A 25388-nucleotide genomic window follows, 5' to 3' on the forward strand; every position below is an offset into this window, starting at 1 on the left:
TAAGCAGGAATTAAATTGGAAATTTTAAAGAAAACATTTTGAAGATTTTCCCCAAAAGAGATTTAAGAAAAATTATAAAATGTACATTTCAGCAATTGTATAACTATATGTATACAGACCTGATGTTTCAGAAGAACAGCTTGTTGTCTTCTCATTTCTTTTTCCTTAAAAATAAGAAACTTTTAATATATAATTTTTAGGGAAGATTTAGAACATAGTACAAGTATTAAAAATTCCTTTTCTGAGATTCTATAATCTTCCATTACGTTGAGCCACATGGAATTGCAAATAATTGATCATTTTTTTTACTTACATAGTGGCAATTTCATATGGCTCTACTTAATAGGGAAAGATTATACGATAGTAGCAAGGATCCTATTCAGCAGCCATTTAAACTTAAAATTCAATAACTTAATAGCATATTTCAAGGGTACATTTACTGAACTGACTAGCTAAATGGTAGAGCATATCAGATACAATTGACACATGTATCTTTAAAATTATTTTAATACATTATATACAGCAACCCTCAAATCCAGCTGATTAGAACTCTCTCCACTCTGAACATAAATTCCTAAATATACTATATTTTACCTTAACAGCATCCATATCATTTCTGTACACTATCTATGAATGAAAGTAATTTTCACACTCAGCTATAATTCAAGGCACTAATCCAAGGTGGTTGGGCTTAATGCAAGCAATTCTACAAATGTCATCAATTTAAATATTCTTGTAAAGATAAAATACTAGATGATATTAAGGGAAGCAATGAAAAGGGGTAGAAATCTAAAGAAAATAGTAAGAAAGTCAATGTAGAAAAAGTAACTCCCTGGCTTTATAGGATATAATTGCATCTGTTGCCAAAACCAGCAGGATCACTCAGCTGCCCTCTTTTAGTAATTAATTATGAGAAAAAGTGGAAGATGAGGGGTAGAATGTGTGTGTGTGTGTGTGTGTATGTGTGTGTGTGTGGTTGGGGGGGTCCAACTCTAATGCTTCATAACAGAAAATCAAAACCAAAACATTACAATAATTAACAACGGCTAATTTTATTATTGGCAAATAACAGCTTGCTCAAGTTAGGTTTTTGTTTCTGTAGGCTCTTCACTTTTTAATTGTTAAAACAGTTGCTGGACATTAACCAGGATAAAGTCATAATCTAAGCAGAGAATCAGATTTGGGACACAAATTGAAACATCAACATCAACAACACAAAATAGCTTTGGGAAGATCATTCTGATTCAGCAAAACTATACACAGGTATTATGCAATAGTCTGCATATCTGATTTGATGCTTGCTTAAAGAGCTCAAAACATCACATAATGCCTATATAATGAAATTTTAAAAAAACATAAACATACAATATACATACAATAAAAGCACACATTATACACATGTTGTATCTGGGCTAAACATTTTTTAAGATAATTATTTTGAGGAGAGCTATTTTTTTTATATATATAATTGATACTGGTGTAACAGCACATAGTTTTTATTTTTGAAAAATAAAAACTCTGGTTCTCATCTAAACTAACCTTTATTCGTTTCTCGGCCTCCAATAATTTGGCATTTGCTGCTTCTTCCTTCTTTTTCTTTTTAGCCTGTGCATGCAAAACAGGTCTCAATGTCATGCAACAGCACCACTACAACTCGAAAACAATCTCAGACTTGAAAATGGAGCTACATGTCTCACAAGGTACAAAACAATATGTAACATATATGTAGACAATTACATATTTCCCCCCAGTTAACATTATATTTAACATACTAATTTCATTTTTAATGTATAGATTAGCATTAAGATATAAAAAAGTTCTTAAATGTATAAGAGTATGTCAGCTTTTACTCTTCAATCTCTGTTAAAAGTCTGAAATAACGGAGTGTTGATGTCATTTTAACTTAAAACTTAATCACAAAAAAATGATTTTGTGGCATGTATTGTCTTTTTTCTGATTTTTAAAAGTAAAACACGATCACTGTAGAAAATTTAGAAAATGGGGTGGATTTTAACTGATAAGTTATTTAATGAATAAATCACTAACACATTAAAAATGCACATGTCCACTTTATTTGAAATTTCTTTTTTAACACTTGAAATTTGAGGTAAAGAAATCCATTACTCAGATGATTTAAATAAACATTAAATCTCATTATCTCTAGCTGTACAATGTGGTTAATTAAAGGCTTTTTTAAAAGTAAACATATTTCATGAAGTACATTTTGAATATCAAGATCATGCTATCAAATTTGAGCTTCACAATCTTAAAGCCTTTAACCATCTAGTAGTTTTATGACTATTCAGTAGTTATTGTCAGTTTACTTTAAGACAGGCATACTTTCTATTTGGGGGGTTTTAAAATTAATTTGAAGTGGGTAAGGAAATATGTGTATACTTCTACACAGAAAAACACTGTAACAGAAAACTTCAGCTATCTGGAGTCCTTGGGGAATTGTTTTATGTGGCAATGGTTTCCTGAATAGCTGAGAGGTTATAATAATTTTAAACATTAAACGTTTATTTTCACAATTCTGGATGAAAATAATTTTGAGATATATGCCTGTTAAGACATGGTATACTTAACACGATCTGGCTTTTTCTTGATGCCTCAGGGCCATTGTTCTGAACATCAGTTATGATACTACACAGTTCGATAGAGTAATGTATTTTGGCCATTAAGGTGTTGAAAATTGTTTGCTATTCAACTTCAAAATTACGCATTCTTGCTAGGCTTCTGAATTCCTATATATGTGGGTTGGAGTTTTTTTTGCATTTTCCCTTGCTGTCTTTTGGCTATTACTTTTGCTGTTGCCAATATATGTCCTCTAAGTTTATTCCAGTAGCTTCAGGGGAAGAGGAATATATTAGAAACCAGAAAACCAAGCTAGTGAAGCTGTTACCACATTTAAAATTTACTTTTACTTTTGTAATGTTTTATTTCTAAATTGAAAGTAAATATCTGACTATAAGTCTTAAGGAATTTTCTAAAAATAAAGAAAATGAGTTTTAGCACAGGAACTTTCTGACACTATACTGGCTGCTCAGAGGTTTCCTTTTTTTTTGTTTTGTCTTATTTTCTGCATTTTTACTGTTAGGATAAGATTAGCTGGCTAAGTAAGGTTCAGATAAGGTCTTATTCTATGTGTTACATTTAAAGAGAATTTCTGATGAACATACTAATTTGTATGAGAGATCATGTGGGTAAAATTTTAATTTTTGTAGACTTTAAGATATATGAGTATATAACTTCAATTATATCAAATTTAAGAGTTCTACCTCTAGAATTTGCTGGGCTCGAAGTTCTTTTTCCATTCTGATTTGTTGTATCCTTTTAATTTTTTCCTGTAGAGAAAATGATAATTTAAGACAATAAACTAAATATATAGGAGAAAAGTATTCAAGTGCAATCATGATTTAAGATACAAGTACACATTTACCAAAGGTTGCCCATTCTGGATACAAAACTTAATGATTTAGCTAAACAACATATATACATTCATGTCTTAAATTAGTATCATTTCATAAAATTTCTCAAAACAATTTGTAAAATACAAATGCTACATAAGGATACAGAAACCAGGTAAGCCAAGGTTAATTAAATTCATTTAGCCTGTATGCAAGTATAAGTATTATTTAATTTGAGATAAATATAGGTCAGAATAATAGGAAAAAATAGTACCTCGGGAGTCAGAAAACCTAAGGCTAGTCCTGAGTTACTGTCATTCATTGCATGATCTTGAACAAGTAACTATTCTTGTATAAAACAGGGACAGATGTCTGTCCTTTACTATGTTATGATGAAATTAAAATGTTTAAAAAGTATAAAATGCCATAAAATTGTAATAGATTATTAACAACAATTTCCATACCATAATTTCTTATTTCACATGATGAATAACATGATAACATGACATTACTTTTAATTACTATAATAAGCCAAATTCAGAAGTAATCTAAAATTATTTATACATGGATCAATTATTGGGGCTCCTGGGTCGCTCAGTTGGTTAAGGGTCTGCCTTGGGCTCACGTCGTGATCCCAGGGTCCTGGGATCGAGCCCTGACTTGGGCTCCCTGCTCAGTGGGGAGCTTGCTTTTCCCTCTTCTTCTGCCTTTGCCCATTCCCTCTGCTTGTGCTCTTTCAATCTCTCTCTCTCTCAAATAAATAAATAAATAAATAAATAAATAAATAAATAAATAAAATAGGATTAATTACAATTTAACATTCTAGGGAATGATTCACATGACATATTAGTTATTTACAATGTCTAAATTTAACATATTGTTTTGGAATTTAATGATCATGTAAAGTTTGATAAGAACTTTACATGTCATTTTTTTTAAATTATGCAATATGTTATAAGCACATTGTTAACAATTTCATGTTCATAAACCCCTTTGAAATTCCCAAATTGGCACTGATGAGAATACATGGCTTAATACCCAAATTGTTCTACTTGCAAATTGCACTTGTCCTAGGATTTCTAGAACCAACACATTTTATACTGCTTTCTATAACAATACCTATTCCAATCTCCAGATGCTAGTGTACCTTTTGAAACTATGCTATAATGTTTTTAAACATATTCCTTTTTTCCCCCCACACTGTTATTGATTCCCTGTAGGGCTCTACTGCAGGAAAATGAGATTTCTGAAATTACTGTTCTGATTTTAGAAGACTGCACCTATTCTATAATTTTTTGGTGATCCTACTTGGTATTGAATATTAATGATAGCTTGCCAAACACCTAAGTGTATCTTTTATTTCATTTCCAAATCTCAGAGAAGGCTGTACTTGATCTACATTTGATATATTTATTTAGATTAGAACTTGAGTCCTACGTTAAGCACACTTGTGATTTAATTTTTCTGCTTTTGTTCATCATAAGGTTATAAGGTGGTAGGTTCTCAAGTCAGCAAAAGTCATTCATTATTCTCTTAAGCACAGAGATAGGTATGGAATCTTGGGCTTAAGTACACTCAGTCAGAACTTTATCTTAGCTGTCCAAGTGATTCATATATATGTACGTGTATTTGGTAGTGCTGTCATTAATATTAGCAGAGATAAACCTTTTTTATAAATTATAATATTGGGTCACCTTATAATATTACGTACCCAAGTACTGAACATAAAATATCTTATTGATCACTAAAAAAAATAACATAGGAGGTGACGTTATCTTTTTTTTTTTTTTTTAACCTAAGAGAAAATTGAATTTCCTAGACGGTAAATATTTTGCCTAAAGTCAAATACTAAATACAGAGAAGAGCTGGTCAGATTCCAATGCTTTTGATCCTTTTGCTTCACAATAATGCTTCTGCAAGCCTCCAGAAAATTGCTTTGAGGACTGTATGGTGATATTTTGGGCCTACTAGGTGGAAAAAATAATCCAGAGGATAAGAAGTGCTACTATTTTATCCCAGATCTAATGCTGACTTTAAAATAGGCATTGTATAACTGTGTGAGTAAACCTATGCTGGACTTCGATTCACTTTGTTGGCAACAAGGAATAAGGCAAATGGTATTACGAGACTAGCCTTAGACAAATGTCTTGATGAATATCTAATATCAGTTCTTTTGTATTAATGTTGCTGGAACCTTGGGACCCCAGTGCTTTTTTGATGAGCAGCAAGAACTATATAGGCTTAAGGGTGTAGCCACTTCAAGGGTTTAGGATCACAAAGCTGAACTTAGAATGCTGATGGGATTTGATGGGTCTCTAGCCATCAGGAAATAGGATAAGCCATAAAACACAGTATTTCACTTAAAATGAAATATAAACTATTTTTACATATATATGTAATATGTAGTAAATAAATATTTTAATAAATGAGACTACATATTTTTAACTCAATCTTACAGTGTCTCTAGCAGTCACAATCAACAAACTAAGGAAAGAATTCAAGTTTACAATTGACTACATTAAATTACAGGAAAGAATTACACTATATACCTTGGTGTTCTATATCTTTTAAAAAGTGCGCATTTGTTTTGTGCCAGGCATTATGGTAGACATTTTACATTCATGATCTCATTTAATTGTTAGGTAATGCAATTATTTTCTTTTACCATGGAGGAAACAGAGACACAGAGGTTAAATAACTCCTCTAAGGTCACAAAAATATTAAGGAGCAGAGACCACATTCAGCTCTCAGCTCCCTGACTACAGACTAAGTTCTGGCTCCCTATTCCACATCAACTCTCCCTAATCCCACTGCCTTAGCCAATACTGGGAGGAACCTTGGAGAGAGCCACATCACATCCAGCCCAACCCATTTATTTAGCAGCTATTTATATAATAACACAATTTACTTTGTTTCATACTCAGAAATAACTACTTGCTGTTAAAAAATTTAAACAAATTGTAGTTTCCCCCATTATCTTTCTGCTTTAATGGTTATGTGAGTATGTGGAGGTGGCAGAGTGGTTCACACACTCCCATCTTAAATGAAGTTGAATATCTAGGCATGTAATGCTTTACCTATAAACATTTAAAAGTCATTACATTTACCAAAACTTATTTTTGAATATGACATAGGGGAGAGATATTGTAGACATAAGATGGAATGCTGGATATGCTGAAATACAGCTTTCTTATTTTTTTGCAGTAGTAATTTTTAAGCATTCAGAAGCAGTGGGGACAAACCCTATTCTATATAACTTGAGTTTAACTTTTTACTCCTATTTTATGTTTCATAACAACAAACTTTTCTTACTAAAATATGAACATTTAAGCAACAGCCTTCATTTACTGATACACTACTCGAAAAGTTTGAAAGCTGTCAAGATGTCCACTTATACTCAAACTCTATCAGGATATTAAAAATACTTAGATTTACTTTTTGGTAAACTCTAAAAATTTGGAAGTAGAAGACTTGGTTCAAAAATGAGGTGAATTTTAGGGGCACCTGGGTGGCTCAGTCGGTTAAGCATCTGCCTTCAGCTCAGGTCATGATCCCAGGGTCCTGGGTGCTAGGATTCAGTCCTGAGCAGGGAGCCTGCTTTTCCCTTTCCCTCTGCCTGCATGCACTCTTTCTTCCCTCTCTCTCTCAAATAACTAAAATCTTTAAAAAGATGAGGTGAGTTTTAACTAATTCAGGAGGACAACTTTCTAAGATACATAACATTAATGTGAAATACTGTTATTTCGGAAATCAAAATGAAAATAATGTGCATATATACATATACCAATAGAGCCCCAACGTAACACTTGTGTTTTAAAAATCAGTTCCAACGCATAAACGTACCTGTTGTTTCATAATCTTTATTTGTTCTTTTTGCTTTCTCTTCTCCTCAGCAGCCATTATTGCTATGGTGAAAAACCAAAGCACAGATATCATCAGCAAGGGAATGAAGAGAAGAAGCTTCCTATGAATTCCCCAATACTTACTCTTCAAGTTTATGTTTTCATTTAAATCACCCACCTTGCTGTTTTTTAGCTTCTTTGGCAACCCGAGCCTGCTCCTGCTTTTGAAGTTTTCTCAAAAGCTTTATTTGCGCTGCTTGTCTGGCTATTTCTGAAACACACAAAATTTCAAGAAATATTATTAACAACTTAGCATAACTGCTAACCCAAAACAGTAACTGTGTGAAACTGCTATCATCATGAAGGACTTAATTTTTAAGAAAATTGCCTAAGGTGAGATACCAACTGGGAGAATGGTATGGCAGAATTTCATGTCCACTTCCCCTAGAAACTGCCAAATTACTTCAAAAAATATGATCCCATATACAGAACTACACAAAAATGATATTTCTTTTAATCCTCTTCATAGCTGCCCATCTAAGTACATTTTTTCACATTCCATGTAATCCCCACTTTTTAGGAAAATAGCTGTTAATATGCAAAAATAGTGCATTAGCTTCGGTCTTAAAAATAACAGAATATATACAAAGGAAAAAGAACCCAAAATAGAACAAATAGAAAGCCTCTACAACTCAGTATCTCAATCAGCTATATAAATGGTAATGTTTCTGATTCCAGTGACTTTTTCACTTATAAATGAGAGGGTCTAAATCTCCTAAAGCTAAAGAGTACAGAATGTCAGTGAGTTTCAAAGACAACCTAGTCCTCCTAAGTTTTAAGGACAAATGTATGAAACTGGGATAGACTGACATTATTAAAATGGTCCCAACTGTTCATTCTTCCTTCTCTCCATGTCATTTACAATGTGACTTTGTAGCTCCTCACATCAAGAGGTAAAATACATTTTCTTGTCCCTTGATGCTGAGTTCAGCCATGTGATCTTCCTTGGCCAACAGGATGTTAGCAGTTGTGATGCAATTAGAAGTTTGAAAATATACTTGCACTCTCTCTACTTTTACTCTTGTGCCTTGTCCTTTACTATAAGGACAGGTTTGGGCTCGGCTGCTGAAGGCTGGGCCACGTGGAGTCAGTCGACTTCACATATGTGAACAAGCTCAGCCAAGATCAGCAGAGCTGCCTAATTTCCTTCCAGCTGCTTCCATCTGTGCAACAGTTAATGCCTAGTGTTGTACACCACTGAAGTTTTGTGGCTGGCTGTCTCCCAGAATTACTGTGGCAGTAGGTAACTGATGGAGAAAGCATGTAATGTCATGCTTTCTTCTGCTAGCAAACTTGGTCAGAATACTTTTAACTGTAAAATGGTGTATCATAGTATCACTCATAAAATACCACCTTACTTTAGACATTATTTTAAACTTTGTAGCAGATGAGTTTTAAGAAATCTATATATTATATTCAATAATGAATATGATTGGCTAACACCTGAATTACTTGAGCTTTACTAATAATTTCCACCATTTATTAAACTTCTGTATTAAATTTATATGAACTTGTTTAATCTTTATAACAATCTAATGAGACAGGCAACATTATGCCCAGTTTCTGGATGAAATAACTGAGGCTCACAAAGATTAAATAGCAAAGTCAAGATATAAATCCAGGTCCTTCTGACTTCACAGTCTATATGCTACTAGTTCTAAGAACTTTTAAGAAAAGTTGAATACGTTGAGATTTTATATAAGAACCTAACCCTTTGTCCTTGACAGCTGAGGTGACCTCGGTTACTATGGCTGATTTTCTACCAACAAGTCTTTAAAAAAGGAGACGAGATGTAAAGGGTCTAATTTTATTTAGTAAACAGGAATTGTTAATGAAAGATGAAATGGAAGATGATGATAAAATATATCTCTAATCCTTCAATAATTTTCAATACTAGATTATAAGTATCACCAAAAATTTCTGAGCCACATAAAAGGGATCTTCTGTTCACTAACCACCCTGGGAAATAAAAATCTATAAACGAGGTTGTAGATTCAGCAAACTCCAATGATAATACACCTGAAGGATACTGTTCTCACCTATGATAGTACCAGATGAGTATTTTTCTAACATTTAAGAACTGAAAGCTTTCATTGAACTCTACTATAAAGACCGAAGTCTGCTTAAAATCTAAAGATGTGTCAAGTGGTTAAAAAAAATGTGTCCTAGAAAATGAGGCATAGATATGATCTTTTGTTTCCAACTAAACTGATGGTCTCAAATAGAAGTCTGGCTTATAATAAAGAAATGCTATATTTAGGTGTGTATTTGTGTATGAATGTATTGGCCAACTTTAAGCCCCACACAAGTACACAATAATTTTTATTTTTAAACCCTTAGGACAGAAAGTCATTTAAAAGTTCAACTCATATCTTTTTACTTTAGCAAGGAGGATAAAATTCTTATTAATCATTAAAAATTCACATAGCTTAAACTTTATATTATAAGTAGTTGGAAATTAAAAGTTAGAAACACCCAGGAGGAAGGAGAATGAGTTAGAAGACCTGGAAAATTCACTCACACTCTGAGAAATAAACTGCTCCCAACGGCTTCTCATTTATTTAGTTTATAGGTGCTGAATACAGTATCTATTATAACTAACTTTTGAAATATCAATTTGGAAAATATATTTTATGGATTAAGAAGCTACCTATTTAAATTTCAAAATTTCAAAAGTTTATTTTTGAAATAGTTTACCCACATGATTAGGGATATTTTAGATACACCACATTTCTGAAATCAGAATGTGTCTGACAATTGGCAGCACTTTTCTTTCTCAGTGGTTTATCTTAAAATAATGGTGCATTTCAATGACTATAGCATCTCAGATTCTATGATATATGAAATGGAGAGGTACTATCTGATATCTTAGAAAATTTAAGGTATTAACAATATTGGCAAGTTTATTTATTAGGTTAAAAATGTTTTTCATATTGAAACCCTCTCAAATTCTTATCTTTATTCTCTTGAAAAATTACAGAGCTCTCATTTCATAATGCTTGGATGTACAAAGTTTGCATTTATTTTACTGTTCTGAACTTTTCTTCAAATTAAATCCAGTTTTTCAGTCTGTTGAGGCCGAGTAGGATAATAAAACAGAAACTTCTAGAATCCCCTCAGATAACCCCCTCTGTTAATGTAGAAGCCTTTTTAGAAGGAAAAGGGTGATAAAGTGATTCATTCCTTTCTTCCCAAGAAAAAACATGCATATTTTACCACATATGCTTCTAAATATTAATAATAATTATTTATTTACTGTTAAATATTTAACATTTATATAACATGTTGAGAAAAAACATGTACATAATCAGGTCAAAGGTAACAGAACTTGCAAAATGCAACATAACACAACAAGGGAGACCTATTACCAGAATACAAACCAATTTGAAATCTAGAGGGAGAAAAAACATTTGGGTAAAAGTTAAATGATCAGCTTCTCTGTTGTTAAAAATAAAATCTGTTAATTTTGCATATATATATTTGCCATTTTAGATACTAAGTATTAATGGTATTTGTATTAGATATGCAAGATATGCATGAAGAGCCCATGTTTTGGGTATCAGTTAATTTTAAGCTTTCTTATTTTAGGCAAACAATGTATACTCATCACTATCATATATTCATCAGGAAAGCCAGTGGATTACTGACAACATTAATCTTAAAAACTCATCATTTATAGCTATATCTGTTAATAACTTCTTTTCAGCCCTTACTAGTAACTATTCAGGGGAGATGAAAGTCTTAACAGAAACCAGTTAAAATAGCATAACAATTTTACAAATGGGGTGCCTGGCTAGCTCAGTTGGAAGAGCATGCAACTCTCGATCTTAGGGTCGTGAGTTTGAGCCCCATTTTGGGTGTAGAGATCACTTAAATTAATAAATAAATAAACTAAAAAAAATTCACTAACATACAAAGGTAGAGAAAAACTTATATGACATTAAGTCATATGCCAGGCAGTTAATTCATATGCTAATAGCGGAAATATGAATTAGTGCAACTTTTTTGGAGACAATATTTGCCTGCTATCTACCAAAATTGAAAATGCACATACCCTTTGATTCAAAGATTCTATCTCTACAATTTTATACTATGGATAGCTATATCCATAGAAGGATATGAATAAATGTGTAATATCTCTTTACTGCAGGACTGTTTGTGATGGCAAAGACTGGGAAACAGCTCAAATAGTCATCAAAAAAAAGACTGATTAAATGAATGGTAGAGCCATACATGGTTCATCACTTACTATTCAGCTATTAAATGCATAAGGCTGATTTTTAAGTACAGATACAGAAAGAAGTTCAAGATAAATTAAGTAGAAAAAAGCAAGCTGAATAGGATGTACACTGTAAGTCCATTTATTTTAGAAATGAAAAAGGATATATATAATACAACACATTATACATGTGTATGTACACATATATTGTATCATATGACTGTGTGTGTGTATATAGGACTGTGTGTACACATTTCTGGATTTATAAAAAACTGTTAATAATGATATCACTCATGAGTGTCTTTTAAAGTGAGTGAGAATGAATGTCTCTTTACCGTGAAGCATTCTGTTCTATGAGTTTTTGTTGTGGATGTCTGTTTTATAATAAAAACAAAGCAGCAACAAAGAAGTCAATATTATGATGGTATTTACAATAAGTGGAAATAAGTAAAACTTTTTCTCCAGGAAAAAACCATGAGAAGTAAAATCCTATTAGTCTTTTAAGTCAATTTTTATTATTAAACCTTTATTTTATATTGACATATATGTTTATATATATGCTTGTGATTATAAGACACCAACACGTTTTGATGTATATTCAGGTAGCCTTATGAGGCTTCACATTTGTAACTCATAACAGAACTATTTCATTTTAGTCAGCTTTCTCTGTGCCAGACATAGCATGGGAACTTCATGTTGATAATTTATGTGTAGTTTTGAGTTACAATACATTTGAGGTTATTATGAGCACTTTGTGCTTGGTACGTAACACTTTCTAGTGATCTTAAAATAAATACTTTTTTATTTAAATCTATTAGTTGGCCATTTTGAAAATATATGTGATATATCCAGACTACAGAAGAACTCAAACTAAAAAGACTGGGGTTACTTACCAGTAATTGGAGTTCTCTGACTGAAAATTTACTCCACAGATCCACATATTTTGGAGTGATTCCCTTGTACCACCTCAAGGAATCGGGAGCTGTTAAAATGAGAATTTCCAGAATGTTGGCACAACCTTAAGGCATGTGCCAAGTGCTGGCTGATTCCCTTTCTGTGCAAGCCTTAAAAGCTTATCCCCCACCTTTGTAGCTCTAAACACACAGGATATGATGTGTTTATGCGTATGGCTCTTGAAAGGAGCTTACCTAATCAAAGAACTCCAGTTACCAGTGGGATTCCTTATTTTCTCATTTTTATTGTAACAGAAATATCTACTTTTTAGAAAGTGAGAGCAGTATCAATCATTCATAAGTCAAAGACATAAGAGATACAGACTTTTTAGTATGATTATTACAGTGTTGTATATATTATATTTCTTACCTTGAGCTTGCAATTTTCTTAGCAATTTGGCATCTGTGTTATCTAGAAACTCAGCACTTCCCACATTTGGAGGTCGACCCTTCCGACGTCTCATCCTGGATTCCTCTCTTGCTTGTTGTCTATCTGGATTTGGTGGTCTTCCTCTACGGCCTTCCATTGCCCTGATACGGGGAATGACATCCTCTTCTTTCAAAAGACACCACTGCATTCCCTTTTAATTAACATTTTATAGAAATAATATATTAAAAACAAAATAAACACACGTGATCAACAGATCAGATATTTTGGAATTTATAAAAGCTAGTACAAACCTTAGGAATTTTATTTTTTAAATTAAATTTATATTTACAATTGTTCATTGCCTTTGGCATATCTTTGGTTTTTTTACTTTAATGACTTCAACTTTAAACACATAGAGAGATCTATAAACATATATTTATAAACATATGTATCTATAAACACAGAGATATATCAATCACCATTTCTGAACTGTAATGACCCTAAAGTTGGCAGACATTTGAAAACAGTAGTTGTGTGAAGACACCCCTACAGAGGGTTTTCATGTGTTATCAGTTCACCCAATCATGAAGCTATCCAAATAACAGAAGGAAGTTTCTCTTTATAGAAATATTATAGCTAATAAATAAAGAAGGAATGTAAAAGTTAGAATATCAACACTGTACAATACCTGATGAATTCAGGATCTAAGCATTGAACTTGAATGGCTGGCAATCACCAGAAAATAGAGACAAACAGACATCAGCCTCCTGATGGAGGTTCACTTCATCACCTATAAATTAATCTTGCCCCTCCACCAAATAAATCAAGCCTAGATTTGATTAAGTCTGGACCTATTTACTGTAACTGTACAGGAAAAATAGGATAAGAAGTGTATGTTAAACTACACAGCAAAATCCAGTTTGTGGGAAATTCTACAAATTACCCAGTTTCTTCGACAAGAAAATTTTAAGAAGTTAAAAAAAAAAAGGAACTGTAAGAAGATTAAAGGAGCCTTAAAAGATGTATCAAATATATTTTATCCAGATATTGATTCAAATAAACTTCATATAATTATGATAAATAAGAAACAACTGAAACTGTGAACAATGCCTAACACTTGATGATACCCAGCAGTGATCATCTTAAAGTGTGGTAATGGTACTCTTGTAGAAAACAAGAGTCCTTACCTTCTAGAGATACACATTGAAAAATTTACAGATGAAGTAAGATGTATTAGATTTGCTTCAGCAAATTACGGAAGAGTAGAAGAAGATGGAGGCATAAAACAATTGGCCATATGATAATTTCTAAAGCTGACGATGGGGTTACATGGTATATATTATATATTTGAGATTTCTCATTGTTAAGTCCCCAACAGGAACACATACCCCTAGCATAATGCTAGTTCATTACAGGAATAATCCTGCTCAGTACACAGATACAATCTGAGTCTGGTTTTTATTATCCTCCATAGGTCCAGCAAAACTAAAACACTGTTATATTTCCTTATTTATTGTCCTTAGTAATATTTTCAGTTATAAGAAAGGCATCCTTTCAAAATAATCCTTCTAAAAATAATTGTTTTATTACTTCTTACTTCTTTTTTTTAAGAGGTAATTTCTTTAGTATGAAGGCTTAGGATTTTTAAAATATGCTTTTTTCTCAAAAGAATCTTAAACTAGGAATTTAGCTTGAACCACTGTAGGCAATTCTGCAACCAAAAACAATAAAAAGTTCTTGAGTTACATTATATGCCATGATTCCTAATCTGGGCCAGGAGTCTAAAAATGTCTCATTGAATGGGTACTAAAAATACAAATACTACTCTTGCTACCATAATGGATGATAGTTACTTCCCACATTTCAAGCACTGTGTTTGTTCCAGGCATTTTCAATACATTATATACCTTAATCTTCACAACAGCTCTTAACAATAAGGTGAGTTTTATTGTTCCTACATTTCACCTGAGGGAATTCAGACCCAGTAAGGTTAAATAATTCCCTGAGGTACAGAGGCAACAAGGAACAGAACTATATTCAGAAACTGGGACTAACTCTAAAACCTGTGCTCTTAACCACTACATGTTCTTAATTGATGTTACCAAGATGTTTTTACACTTGGTTAGTGACTGATCACAATATTCAGCCACTGATCACAATATTCAGCCATGAAAGTATGGCCAAGATTATGTCACAGTAGGATTGTGTCAAAAAAACCTAATGCATATAGTCCATATTTTTGTGTTTAAAATAATATCTACACTAATTCTTCTCAGTAATTCTCATGTGAAAAATAATTTTAAAAGTTAATTCTGAAGAAAGTAAAAATTTTTTCTTGAGATTTCAAATGAAGTCAATAGGAACAATACTTCTACTAACTGCATTTTTATGCCACAAGCCACTAAGAAGGAAGCCATCAAAACAATTTTATGTTCACCAGTATGGGAAGCTTTTGATTAGTTTAGGTTTTCATTTTTCTATTATGCTTTTAGGCACCAAGGCAGCATGCATCACATAAATTGAAAAATATGAAAGTGACATTCATGACACTTGGAGTAGAAGAGAGAGACTAAAAAAAGAGCCTGTAAAGGAATCTGCATTCAGTTTTTAAAGTATCTTATTAATAATAAAGTCAACTTTAGCCAAGATTTAAAGGGTTTTTTTAATTTGTCTTTTTTATCCAGTTACAATTTTTTCATATTTACGTTTTATTCAGCTAGGAAAATATACCTGTGTCAAAAAAGGAACAGATTATGTTGGTGCCCAAAATTTACCAGACAAATATAGTGACATTATCATTTACGTTTTGCCCTTGGTATTTATAAAGTAAATACTTGCCAAGGGAACTGCATATATTGTGCTACATGTATAGTTTTCTGACTCCTGGATTTTAGAAAATGAGAAATGGACTGTTAGGAAAATCTGAAGCTTAAATTACAGCTTTAATTCACTGAGTACCCAAAATAATTGTGAAGGGGAAAAGAAAGTAGTTCTCTCAATAAGCTTTTCCTCAGAAAAAGCAACTACAATTTATATCACCTGATTCATATGCTATAAGCTTTGTCAATCAGAAATTATGCATCAAAAGAGAGTTAGATTATTTTTTCTTAAATTCTAAGACTAAGATAGTAAACTGTTCCTGAAAATAATCTTTCTTAACTAAGATTTGAAAGATGTGGACAAAAAGAAAACAGATGATCAACATGATGGAAATGGTGACAGATCAGGTCTATTTTACCATTATAATTCTTTTTTTTTTTAAAGATTTTATTTCTTTATTCAACAGAGATAGAGACAGCCAGAGAGAGAGGGAACACAAGCAGGGGGAGTGGGAGAGGAAGAAGCAGACTCATAGCGGAGGAGCCTGATGTGGGGCTCGATCCCATAACGCCAGGATCACGCCCTGAGCCGAAGGCAGACGCTTAACCGCTGTGCCACCAAGGTGCCCCTACCATTATAATTCTGCTTTCAAAAGTTACTAATTTCAATCTTTAGCAATAAATACATACTACAGAGAGAAGAAAAAAAGATTTATGTTTTATTTCAGAAGACTGAACAAAATAATTAATAAGTATATAATATATATACTGCAATGCACTATAAAAGTGCAATATAAGACTGTCATGTATTATAAAAAGTTTCCACTACTTAAACATTTGTTGAAGACACCTACTTTGTATAAGGCATAGCAGTGTCTAAAGGTAAATGAGAATCTTTTTCCCAAAAGGACCAACATTTTTCACTCGGGACCTCACACTATTCCAATGCAGGTAATTTAAGGACCACATGACGAATAGTAATAAATTTGAAAAAGAGTTTAGAGGTTGGGACAAGAAGTTGTCTGAACTGTCCACTTAAAAAATAATGATGGTCTGAATTAGGGCTTGAGAATTAGAGCTGGAAAGGAAGGTGAATACATTGGTCTTTTAGGAGGGAGAACTACCTGGATGTGAAGGAAAGAAGTCTGAATGGAGACCAGAAAGGTGATTAAAGTGTGAAGTGGTCTCTAGGTAACATGGAGAAGGGAAATGGTAGTGGGGTTTTCTTCCCAAAGTGAAGATACAGGATGGAAAAGTGCTTGAGAAAACCTACAAATAAAATTTCTTAATCTCAGGTATTTTACATCTTAAACACTAAATAGAACTTAAAAAAAAAACCCACTTATTTCAAATGAACAATTTATCCAGAAATTCAAAAATTATATGAAATTTAAATATGACTTTGTATTTCAACATTTCTATCACTCTTCATAAACGCTACTCTAAAGTACAGTTGAACATCTCATGAGCAACTAGCCTGTTTGCAATTTTATCTTATAGACACTGAATTGTCTACCTAGGATCCTACATTTCACTGACAGCTAAGTCCATTTGTGGTTTGCCAGCAACATGTTCAGGTTTTAATGAAATGCATTCTCAAGTCTCATTCTTGCTTCAATTTGATATCATAGCTTGTCTTTATTTGTCTTTTGTTGATTCCATTTTGTTTGACTTTATATACTTGTAGGATGATTTATTTTAGGGGTAAAGAGTATGTAAGTAAAAGAAGTAAACCAGTCTGCCAAAAGTTAATTCACTGAGAAATCTATTCGCCACATTACTGAGTTTTTGTTTTTTAAGTTAAGTATCACCAAGACTTTGCCGCAGCAATATCAGCATGGATTTGCAGTCCTGGGCCATTAAGTGTCAATTTCCATTGTTAATACTTGAGATATCTATAAGATAAATTGCAAACAGGCCAGATGCTCATGAATGGAGGAACTTCACTCATATTTTTCTGGATTGGGACCTGTTTCTCTATCCCAGTCCTTGCCTCTGGTAGGAAAATAGCTGAGGTGAATATTTTAAATCTGGATTAAGGTATTTGGTCTGGCAATTTTAGATCTGTTAGTCATTTGGTGAATTGATCATTTACCCAACTGATTTCTGGCTAAATAATTTTCAGTAAATTTAACCACTGCTCAAGTAAACAAAACTGATTTTTTTCATTACCTTTTCTTTGTAAGTATACTTTCAGAATCCTTTACTTCCAAAAATTAGTTAATTCAAAAGCCTTTTGAATGTCATACCTAAAAGGGAATTGATCTTAAAGACCTGCTAGGACATATATCCTTCACATTACAGATGAGGAAATTAAGGCCTAGAAAAGCAGGCTTCAGTTTTTCAAAGTAACATAGGATACTGAATTACCTTGCCAGGAGTCTAAGAAAAATCTTAGGGCACAAGCAAAGTGAGAGCATCAAATATTTTTGATAGAACTTCCCATTTCAAGAAAAACACTGAAGTTTATATCATGAGAAAAATCAAAATTTTGTTGAATTTCCTTACGCCTATTTCATAATTTAGCATTACATCTATTTTTAGCCACTTTACAGTGCCAGAGATAGGTAGTGAGAGTTTTATGTACCACGAACTTTACAGCATTAGGGATTCTTAATCTACTGTAATCATAGAGTTTATTAATACCATTTACTGAATAGCATTTCAAAGATGTAAAAGAGTAATATTATCTATGCTGGGGAGATGAGCGTCACTTACTAAAAACCATTGAGAAAGATGGGGTTTGATATAATTATTCCACAATGCTGGCCATGCTTTCTAGTTACTCACAGTAGGTTACCTCTAAGAGCCATGACCTTCAAATATCTGTTTAGCTCCACACTTGGATTCATACAGTTGGCCTCCCAGTAGAGGCCCTTGCCTAGCCATCAAAAATCCTACCTGGTAGATTAGTGACATAAATTTTCAGTATTTTAGATTTCTGGTACTGATCTTTCATGTTCTCAGTGCCCATATATGCCCACAGCTATGTTGCATTAGGTGTGACAGTTAACAGCAGAGTTGAATTAGAACCCTGGTTGTTGACTCCCAATCTTTTGTTCCTTACTTATATGAAATAACTAGCAGCATTACAATCTTGCCAGAGACCGAGTGTTGTCTGCTTTATTGTGAAGTCTCCCTATATTCCTTACTAACAAAATCCTGATTTTTGCTGGACAGCACTGTGCTTAGTGTTTTATCTTCTCTAAGCCAGTGATCATAACTTTTATGGTTTTGTACTCTTCAGTTTCTCTACAAACACTAGTTTTGTTTTGTTTTTTTCAAAGCCAGGCTTTCAAGTTCATTTCTGTAGTTTTGAAATGTGCTCACAGTTTTCTTTATGGAAAATGCCTTTAGGGAAAATTTATCTGGGGGAAAAATGCCTGGCACATTAAGTATTTGCCACAAATATTTATTGATTAAATGACTATGAAAAGGGGGTCTTTTCAGTAAGAACTATAAACATTTTTCTTTTCTTATAGCCTTAGGCCATTAAAGAGAAAAAAACAATCTTTTTTAAAAACATATAACTCAAGTAGAAAAGGCAGCATTTTCTAAGTCACTTTTAACTTGTTTCTTCTTTGCATCTTACCTTTTCTTTGTTTTTCTATCCTGAATACAGTAAACATTCAAAAGTCTATGCTTATGAACTTACTGGTAGAAAAAATAAACTTAATTATTACATTTATGCTTAAATGTTTTCTTCTCTACAATTCACAAAAAATACTTTTTTCAAAATAGACAATCACATATTTCAAAATAATCTTTGTCATTAATAATTTATCTTGAAGCCTTCATATATTCCTAATAAAAATGTGAATACCTTTTTACCCAAATATCTTATTTAGGTAAATAAAAATAACCTTATTTTATATTTACCAAAATATGTTGAGTTCATCCTTACTTTCTATTATTCTGACACCCAAAACCAAAATAAAATGAAAACAATGATAAACATTAGGTTCAACAAATTCTTTATAATGTGATGAAGCAGAAGTCTGTAAGAAATCTATTTACCTTATATTCTCTTCAAAGGGGTTTCACTGGCTAAAATAGTTAACAGAATTTTATTACAAGGTAGTCAGCCAATAAAGCATGGCCTTATTAGAGGGTTCATTTTGTTCCATGAAGTCTATTTTCCCTAAAATCATGGTTTTTATAGAAGCCTGTAGGAGGTGATTGGCATGTAAGTATCAGAAGACACTGACAAGGAGCTGATTCTACAAATCTCTTACCACATTTGTAGCCTGAAATAAGTAACACTGATAATGAATAGATTAAAGGCTCCCCCACCCCATTTCTTGTGTCAACTCTACCTGTTTACTTTAATTAAGGGCTTTTCTTTCCTACTTTTTAAAAGTAATCATTAGATTGTTGTCTTTTAATGATGAATTTACTTAAATTTCAATAAATACAAGCTCTCATACATCTCATCTTATTGTATTATATGCACAGTTAAGTCAATATTTTCAAATGTTTGCTGTTAATAAATATATGTACAATCTATCTTAAGCTCAGAAATATCTTGAGTGAAAAATAAAATAACCATGGTTCTCTACTGCAGACTAGAATTATCTTCTCATACAAATTATCATTTCCTAAATTTTATTTGCAAAATACACAGCTTTGCAACACCATTGCTGAAATTTTTGAAATGCCTTGAATAATATTAGAATTTACAGAATATTGGTTATTTTTGATAACTTTACAACAAAAAAGAAAAATATGATGGAGAAAATATATTTTCCAATGCAAATGATTTTTTAGGAAAGTGACTGAGAATAGTAATAAATCTGCAAATATAGCATTTCATTTGCTAAAAACACCCAAAATAGATAAATGAAGCTTGGAAAACTGTAGCAGTAATATTCGAAATCAGTATGTACAACCTCCATGCATTTGGAAAACTGAATGCTTAGCTTTATTAGAAGGGGTAGAAGTATTTATTTTTTAATAGAAAAATTTTTTCAAATTGTATGTAACACAAGCAAATTTGAGAAAATGTGAAACCCACAAGAAGTAGAAAGAAAAAAAATTATCCACTGTACCACCAACCATTACAAATTTGACACATTTCCTCCCAATCTTTCAATATGCAGTTTTGTTTTTCAGTACTATATAGTCATCATTCCCTTTCTGCAATTTGTATAAAGGCAGACATATTGTAAACACACACAGATCATTTCTGCATTGTACCAGTGGCTTGGCCAAACTCTATTTTACATCTTCTACAAAATTCAGGCCAATCAAATTATCACACATCATAGTTACTCTAACAAAAATATATAATCTTTGTTCATTTTCATAGAAAATTATTACATAATTAGATACATTTCTAATTAACTATATGCTTATAAATATTCATCATATAACATATGGAAATATATATGGTTCTACAATTATATGTACTATATGCATTTCTAATTAATTAACTGAACTTTTTTTGGATTACTTACCTTTAATTGTTCTCTCAAAGTATCCTGAAATGAATCCAACTCACTAATTTTTTTAAATGACAGAAGCGCTCTCAAAATCGCTAGTATTTTCCCTTAGCAGTCTGCTGAAATGTTGGCGGTTAACATATTCTGAATTTAGTAATTCATCATTATTTCCTTGATGAATTGATCTCTCAACAGGGCAATACACATTTGGAAAACACTGATTATGTTTAATAAAAAGTGAATGGATGTCAAAGAACATTTTATTTTGCCTAATGAGGCTTTATAGATTAAGTCTAATTATCACAGATACAAAACTAAAAATCCTTTATGTATTGAACAGCAATTAGCTTTCCTCTCAGAACAAAAATCAATTCAACTTAAAACTTTGGCATAAATAAGACAAGTAAGGATTTGATACCATGAGCCAAAAGATTAAAAAATGATTAGAATTTTTAATTAAGATTATTATTGTCTTCTAATATTTTTTTGTGATAAGAAACTGATCCAGTATATATGGACGTGGGTATAATTACAATAAAATTCTGAGGATCTGTTTGGCAACAGATTTAGTCCAAATTTAAACTTAATTTTTTTATAAATAAATATTTTAAAAAATTTTTTAAGATTTTATTTATTTGTTGAGAGACAGAGTGCGAGTGAGAGAGCATGAGAGGGGAGAGAGGCAGAGGGAGTAGGAGAAGCAGACTCCCCACTGAGCAGGGAGCCCGATGAGGGACTTGATCCCAGGACCCCGGGATCATGACCTGAGCTGAAGGCAGACGCTTAACCAAATGAGCCACCCAGGCGCCCCTAAACATTTTTTTAAGTTTAAAAAATAAAAAGAGAAAAATCCTAGAATATATTTCAATTAAGAAGTTAAGCCTCAGATAAATATACTTCGGCATTTTAAAATTACCAGGAAAGAAACAAGCGAACCTAGATGTAACTTGTTCCTTAATAGATCATAATGAAAATGGGTTATATGATGAATGTAAAAGAACACTGTTAGAAACGCTAAGTTCTAGTTATGTCTTTGCCTGGTTGAGACTGTGTGATCTTGGAAAATTCCCTTAATGTTTGAGGTCTCAAAAAAAACCTCCTGCAGAATTAGGAAGGCCTTTTTTTATTTCTATAACTATAAAATTAGAGGGTAAGATAGGATGGAAGAAACTGCCTATTCACACTAGAAAATATTTATTACTGGAAAAAATTTCTCTCTGTGCATGATAATAGGTCAAAAGGAAGAAAGATTCAATCAAGAAAGAAAATATCAACTGCAGTTGGCTGAGCACTTTAACTTTTTGAAACATTTTCATGTATCTGATCTCATTTTAACCTCACCATAATCCTATGAGGCAGAAGTAAAATTATTATTGTCTTTACTTTGCAGACAAGGAAATTGAGGAAAAAGGTGGCATTATTTTGATGTTTGAAATCACAAATTCTATTTCATAGGTTAATGAGAATCTAGGTCTCCTTACTCCTTAACCAGGTCCTCTTTCAAAGGAGCTGATAAAGTTAAAGGGAATAATAAGCATATGCAGCTGAATCCAAGTAAGAAACGAAAGCAAAACCCTAAGGGAAACATATAGGAAATGAAGTCTCTCTGGCAGGTTCTTTGTGCTGAGCGGTAAGGTTGTGTACTTAACCGGTAGGCAAAAGGGGTGTTGTGGTGATATTTTCAGAAATGTATATAATTAACTGAAAAATTCAATTTCTGTAAAAAGCAGAAATTTCACTCACCTAATATTAAGGAAACTTCCCCCCACCCCAAATTACCAAACTTGTGAAAATGGATCATGTAGCATGGTAGAATCAGATGCACAAGATCCCTCCAAAAACTAAGGCATATTTATTCCCCTTTGGACTGACTTCCAACAATGTATTTTTCCTATTCAAATTAATTTACCTTTAAATTAGTTTACCTTTCAGGGAACTAATGTTTTTCTATATTTCACGGGAACATGCAGATACTACTTTCATACCTGTATAAGCTGTAAAATTGTTGACAAATACGTTGACTTAAAAAATTTGAAAAAGACACCTATTATATCAAAGCTCCTTGTTACTGGAATATAGTAAATTGAGGCCCTGATGAGTGCTAACCACAAACTTATATGTATAGCTGTACGAATTAACTAACAAAAGGCAATGCTTCGGAGTGTAGTGAAATTTACTTCATTTAGGTTATGGTACTACTTTTTGGTTTAAAGACTATACTTTTTAAAAAGTGGATACCTGCGGTCCATCTCTGGCTTCATAGAAGTCACCCACTCTTATTTTTGCACTGAAGCTGAAATTGTCCCTTGAGATATCCATTATTCCATTTCTGCTGAGATACTGAAAAAATCACATATTTTTCCACTTCAGGTTTTAATAATTACAACCCAGCTTTGATGTAGCGCTTTCTTCAGGACACTAACGTTTTGCATATTCTATCAAGGGGCTATGGATTTAGAGAAGATCAATTTAAGTTAAGTACATTTAGTCCCATACAAGAGAATATTTTGTATCAAGGAACTTTATCTGAGAAAGGAGAGCACCTTTTTTCCATACACATGCTCAATAGGCACCAAATGTATGTTATTTGGTGAAAAGTATGTACCTTTATTACTTCAGGGTATTGCCTAAGTTTCTTTCCACATGGAGCATAATATGCTACTTCTCCTTGAAGGCGCCCTCCAAAGTTTCTTATTCTTGTCTCTCTTTGCCAGCTACACATAACAGAAATGAGCGTTATAACATATTTAGTTTTAAGAAGGCTTTAAAAAAAAAAACACAACTTAAGAACACATGCTTTTTAGACAACATGAAAAATACAAATAAAACAAATATAAATCCCTAATTATATAACTCTGATACATTTATCATTAAAATTATTTAGATTTTTAGCTAAGTAATTCCACTAAAAATGAATCAGACTCAAGTTACAAATATTAAACGCCGTTACATTTCTTAGAAATTGTAACTGATATTACTTTGGGTATTCAGACAAATTCAGTAACATGTGTCAATATGTACTGATTTTTTACATCTGAGAAGCTTTAGGTGTAAAGAGTAGCGCAAACCCGGCTCTCTGCTCCTTGAGGATCACGGACTTCGAGCATTAAACTTCTCAGTTTCAATTCAACCATTTTAGCCACCCTCTGCTCAAGTCCCCCAGTTTTGTCCACAGTGGCTTTTACTGTCCTTTAATTTCATCTTCGCAAAAACCTCTCACACTCTTAACTATGTCTCTGCCCTGCCCTCTGCCAAATGATTTTCTCTTGTTTGCTCTTTTTTTTTTAGTCGTAGTCCCACTGGCCCTGTGATCCCATCCCAGCTCTGCCATGCCTGAACACTGCAGTTAGCTTTAATTTCAGCTTTCTGGTATATCCACTTCTCTGCCCTTTGCTCTAGCTCTTCTGCTCTAATAAATACTATGCAGTGTATTCAATTCTTTTATGAACAGCAGAGAGTGAGATATGGTGAGAAATCAAACATGCATAAATATGTGAGGCAAAGCAAAAAGAGAAGTCTTATTTTGCATACCCATATTCCAAAGGAACACGCAGTTCACGCTCATCTGTTACTCTTCTCCTTTTGGATGTGCCTTCGAGAAAATTCAGCCCGTTAACATAAAAGATTAGTTTACATAGATGACAATTTTTCGATAGTTTTGAAACTTTTCTTTAAATAATATATCTTAATGACTTGAATTATTTAAGGTATTTCTGCAAATTGTAGGTTATTTTTAGATGATTTACGACAAAACACACTGTATAGAGGATTTTTTTTTTTCTGTCCTCTTTGGTCTGCATGACGGAATAACTGGTCTTTCTAAAGAAAATACAATGGAAGGTAAAAAATATATAGCTTTCCTCTCATTTTGCATTTAAAGAAATACCTAAAGAAGTAGGAGGAAAATCACAGACAGAGGTTTCAGAAAACCGGGTACAGCTGTTTTCCTCGAGAATATGAGTTTTAAGATGATGAAAAATTTCATTGTACACTTAAAAATAATATAACTTCTATGTTCGTATAAATCCATAGTCAAAACTACTACTAGATCTTTTAATCTAAAGTACAAAGGAATAGGATGATGATTTTATGTAAAATTCTTCATAGACAACGGCCAAGTTTCACAAATGCAAATATGTGCATCTTAAATTAGCAGAATATCATACTGGTCTGTGGCATATGAAAGCAAAACTCGACATTTCTAAGAAAAGAGTGAAATAAGTAAAGCAACATGATATTGTACTATACACCTCTATATGTTCTTAGCTATTGAAATA

At 32.5% G+C, this 25388-nt stretch overlaps 1 protein-coding gene across 22 annotated transcripts in view; it reads right to left on the reverse strand.

Annotated features, from left to right (window-relative positions):
* BAZ2B (bromodomain adjacent to zinc finger domain 2B) overlaps positions 1–25388 on the reverse strand; it is a 395156-nt gene that overhangs the window by 64444 nt on the left and 305324 nt on the right. For 18 of the 22 annotated variants that reach the window (XM_034643322.1, XM_034643377.1, XM_034643371.1 and 15 more), the window contains 9 exons: positions 24643–24703; positions 23717–23825; positions 23350–23451; positions 12852–13062; positions 7428–7520; positions 7251–7312; positions 3279–3344; positions 1540–1605; positions 120–164 (listed from right to left, as the gene is read on the reverse strand). In XM_034643322.1, coding sequence (XP_034499213.1) covers positions 120–164; positions 1540–1605; positions 3279–3344; positions 7251–7312; positions 7428–7520; positions 12852–13062; positions 23350–23451; positions 23717–23825; positions 24643–24703 — 815 coding nt within the window. The remainder of the gene's footprint in view (positions 1–119; positions 165–1539; positions 1606–3278; positions 3345–7250; positions 7313–7427; positions 7521–12851; positions 13063–23349; positions 23452–23716; positions 23826–24642; positions 24704–25388) is intronic. The other 4 variants (XM_034643389.1, XM_034643382.1, XM_034643355.1 and 1 more) reach the window with 1 other exon arrangement.

This window comes from Ailuropoda melanoleuca, chromosome 2 (assembly GCF_002007445.2).
Source record: "Ailuropoda melanoleuca isolate Jingjing chromosome 2, ASM200744v2, whole genome shotgun sequence".
NCBI classification, from domain to species: Eukaryota; Metazoa; Chordata; class Mammalia; order Carnivora; family Ursidae; genus Ailuropoda; species Ailuropoda melanoleuca.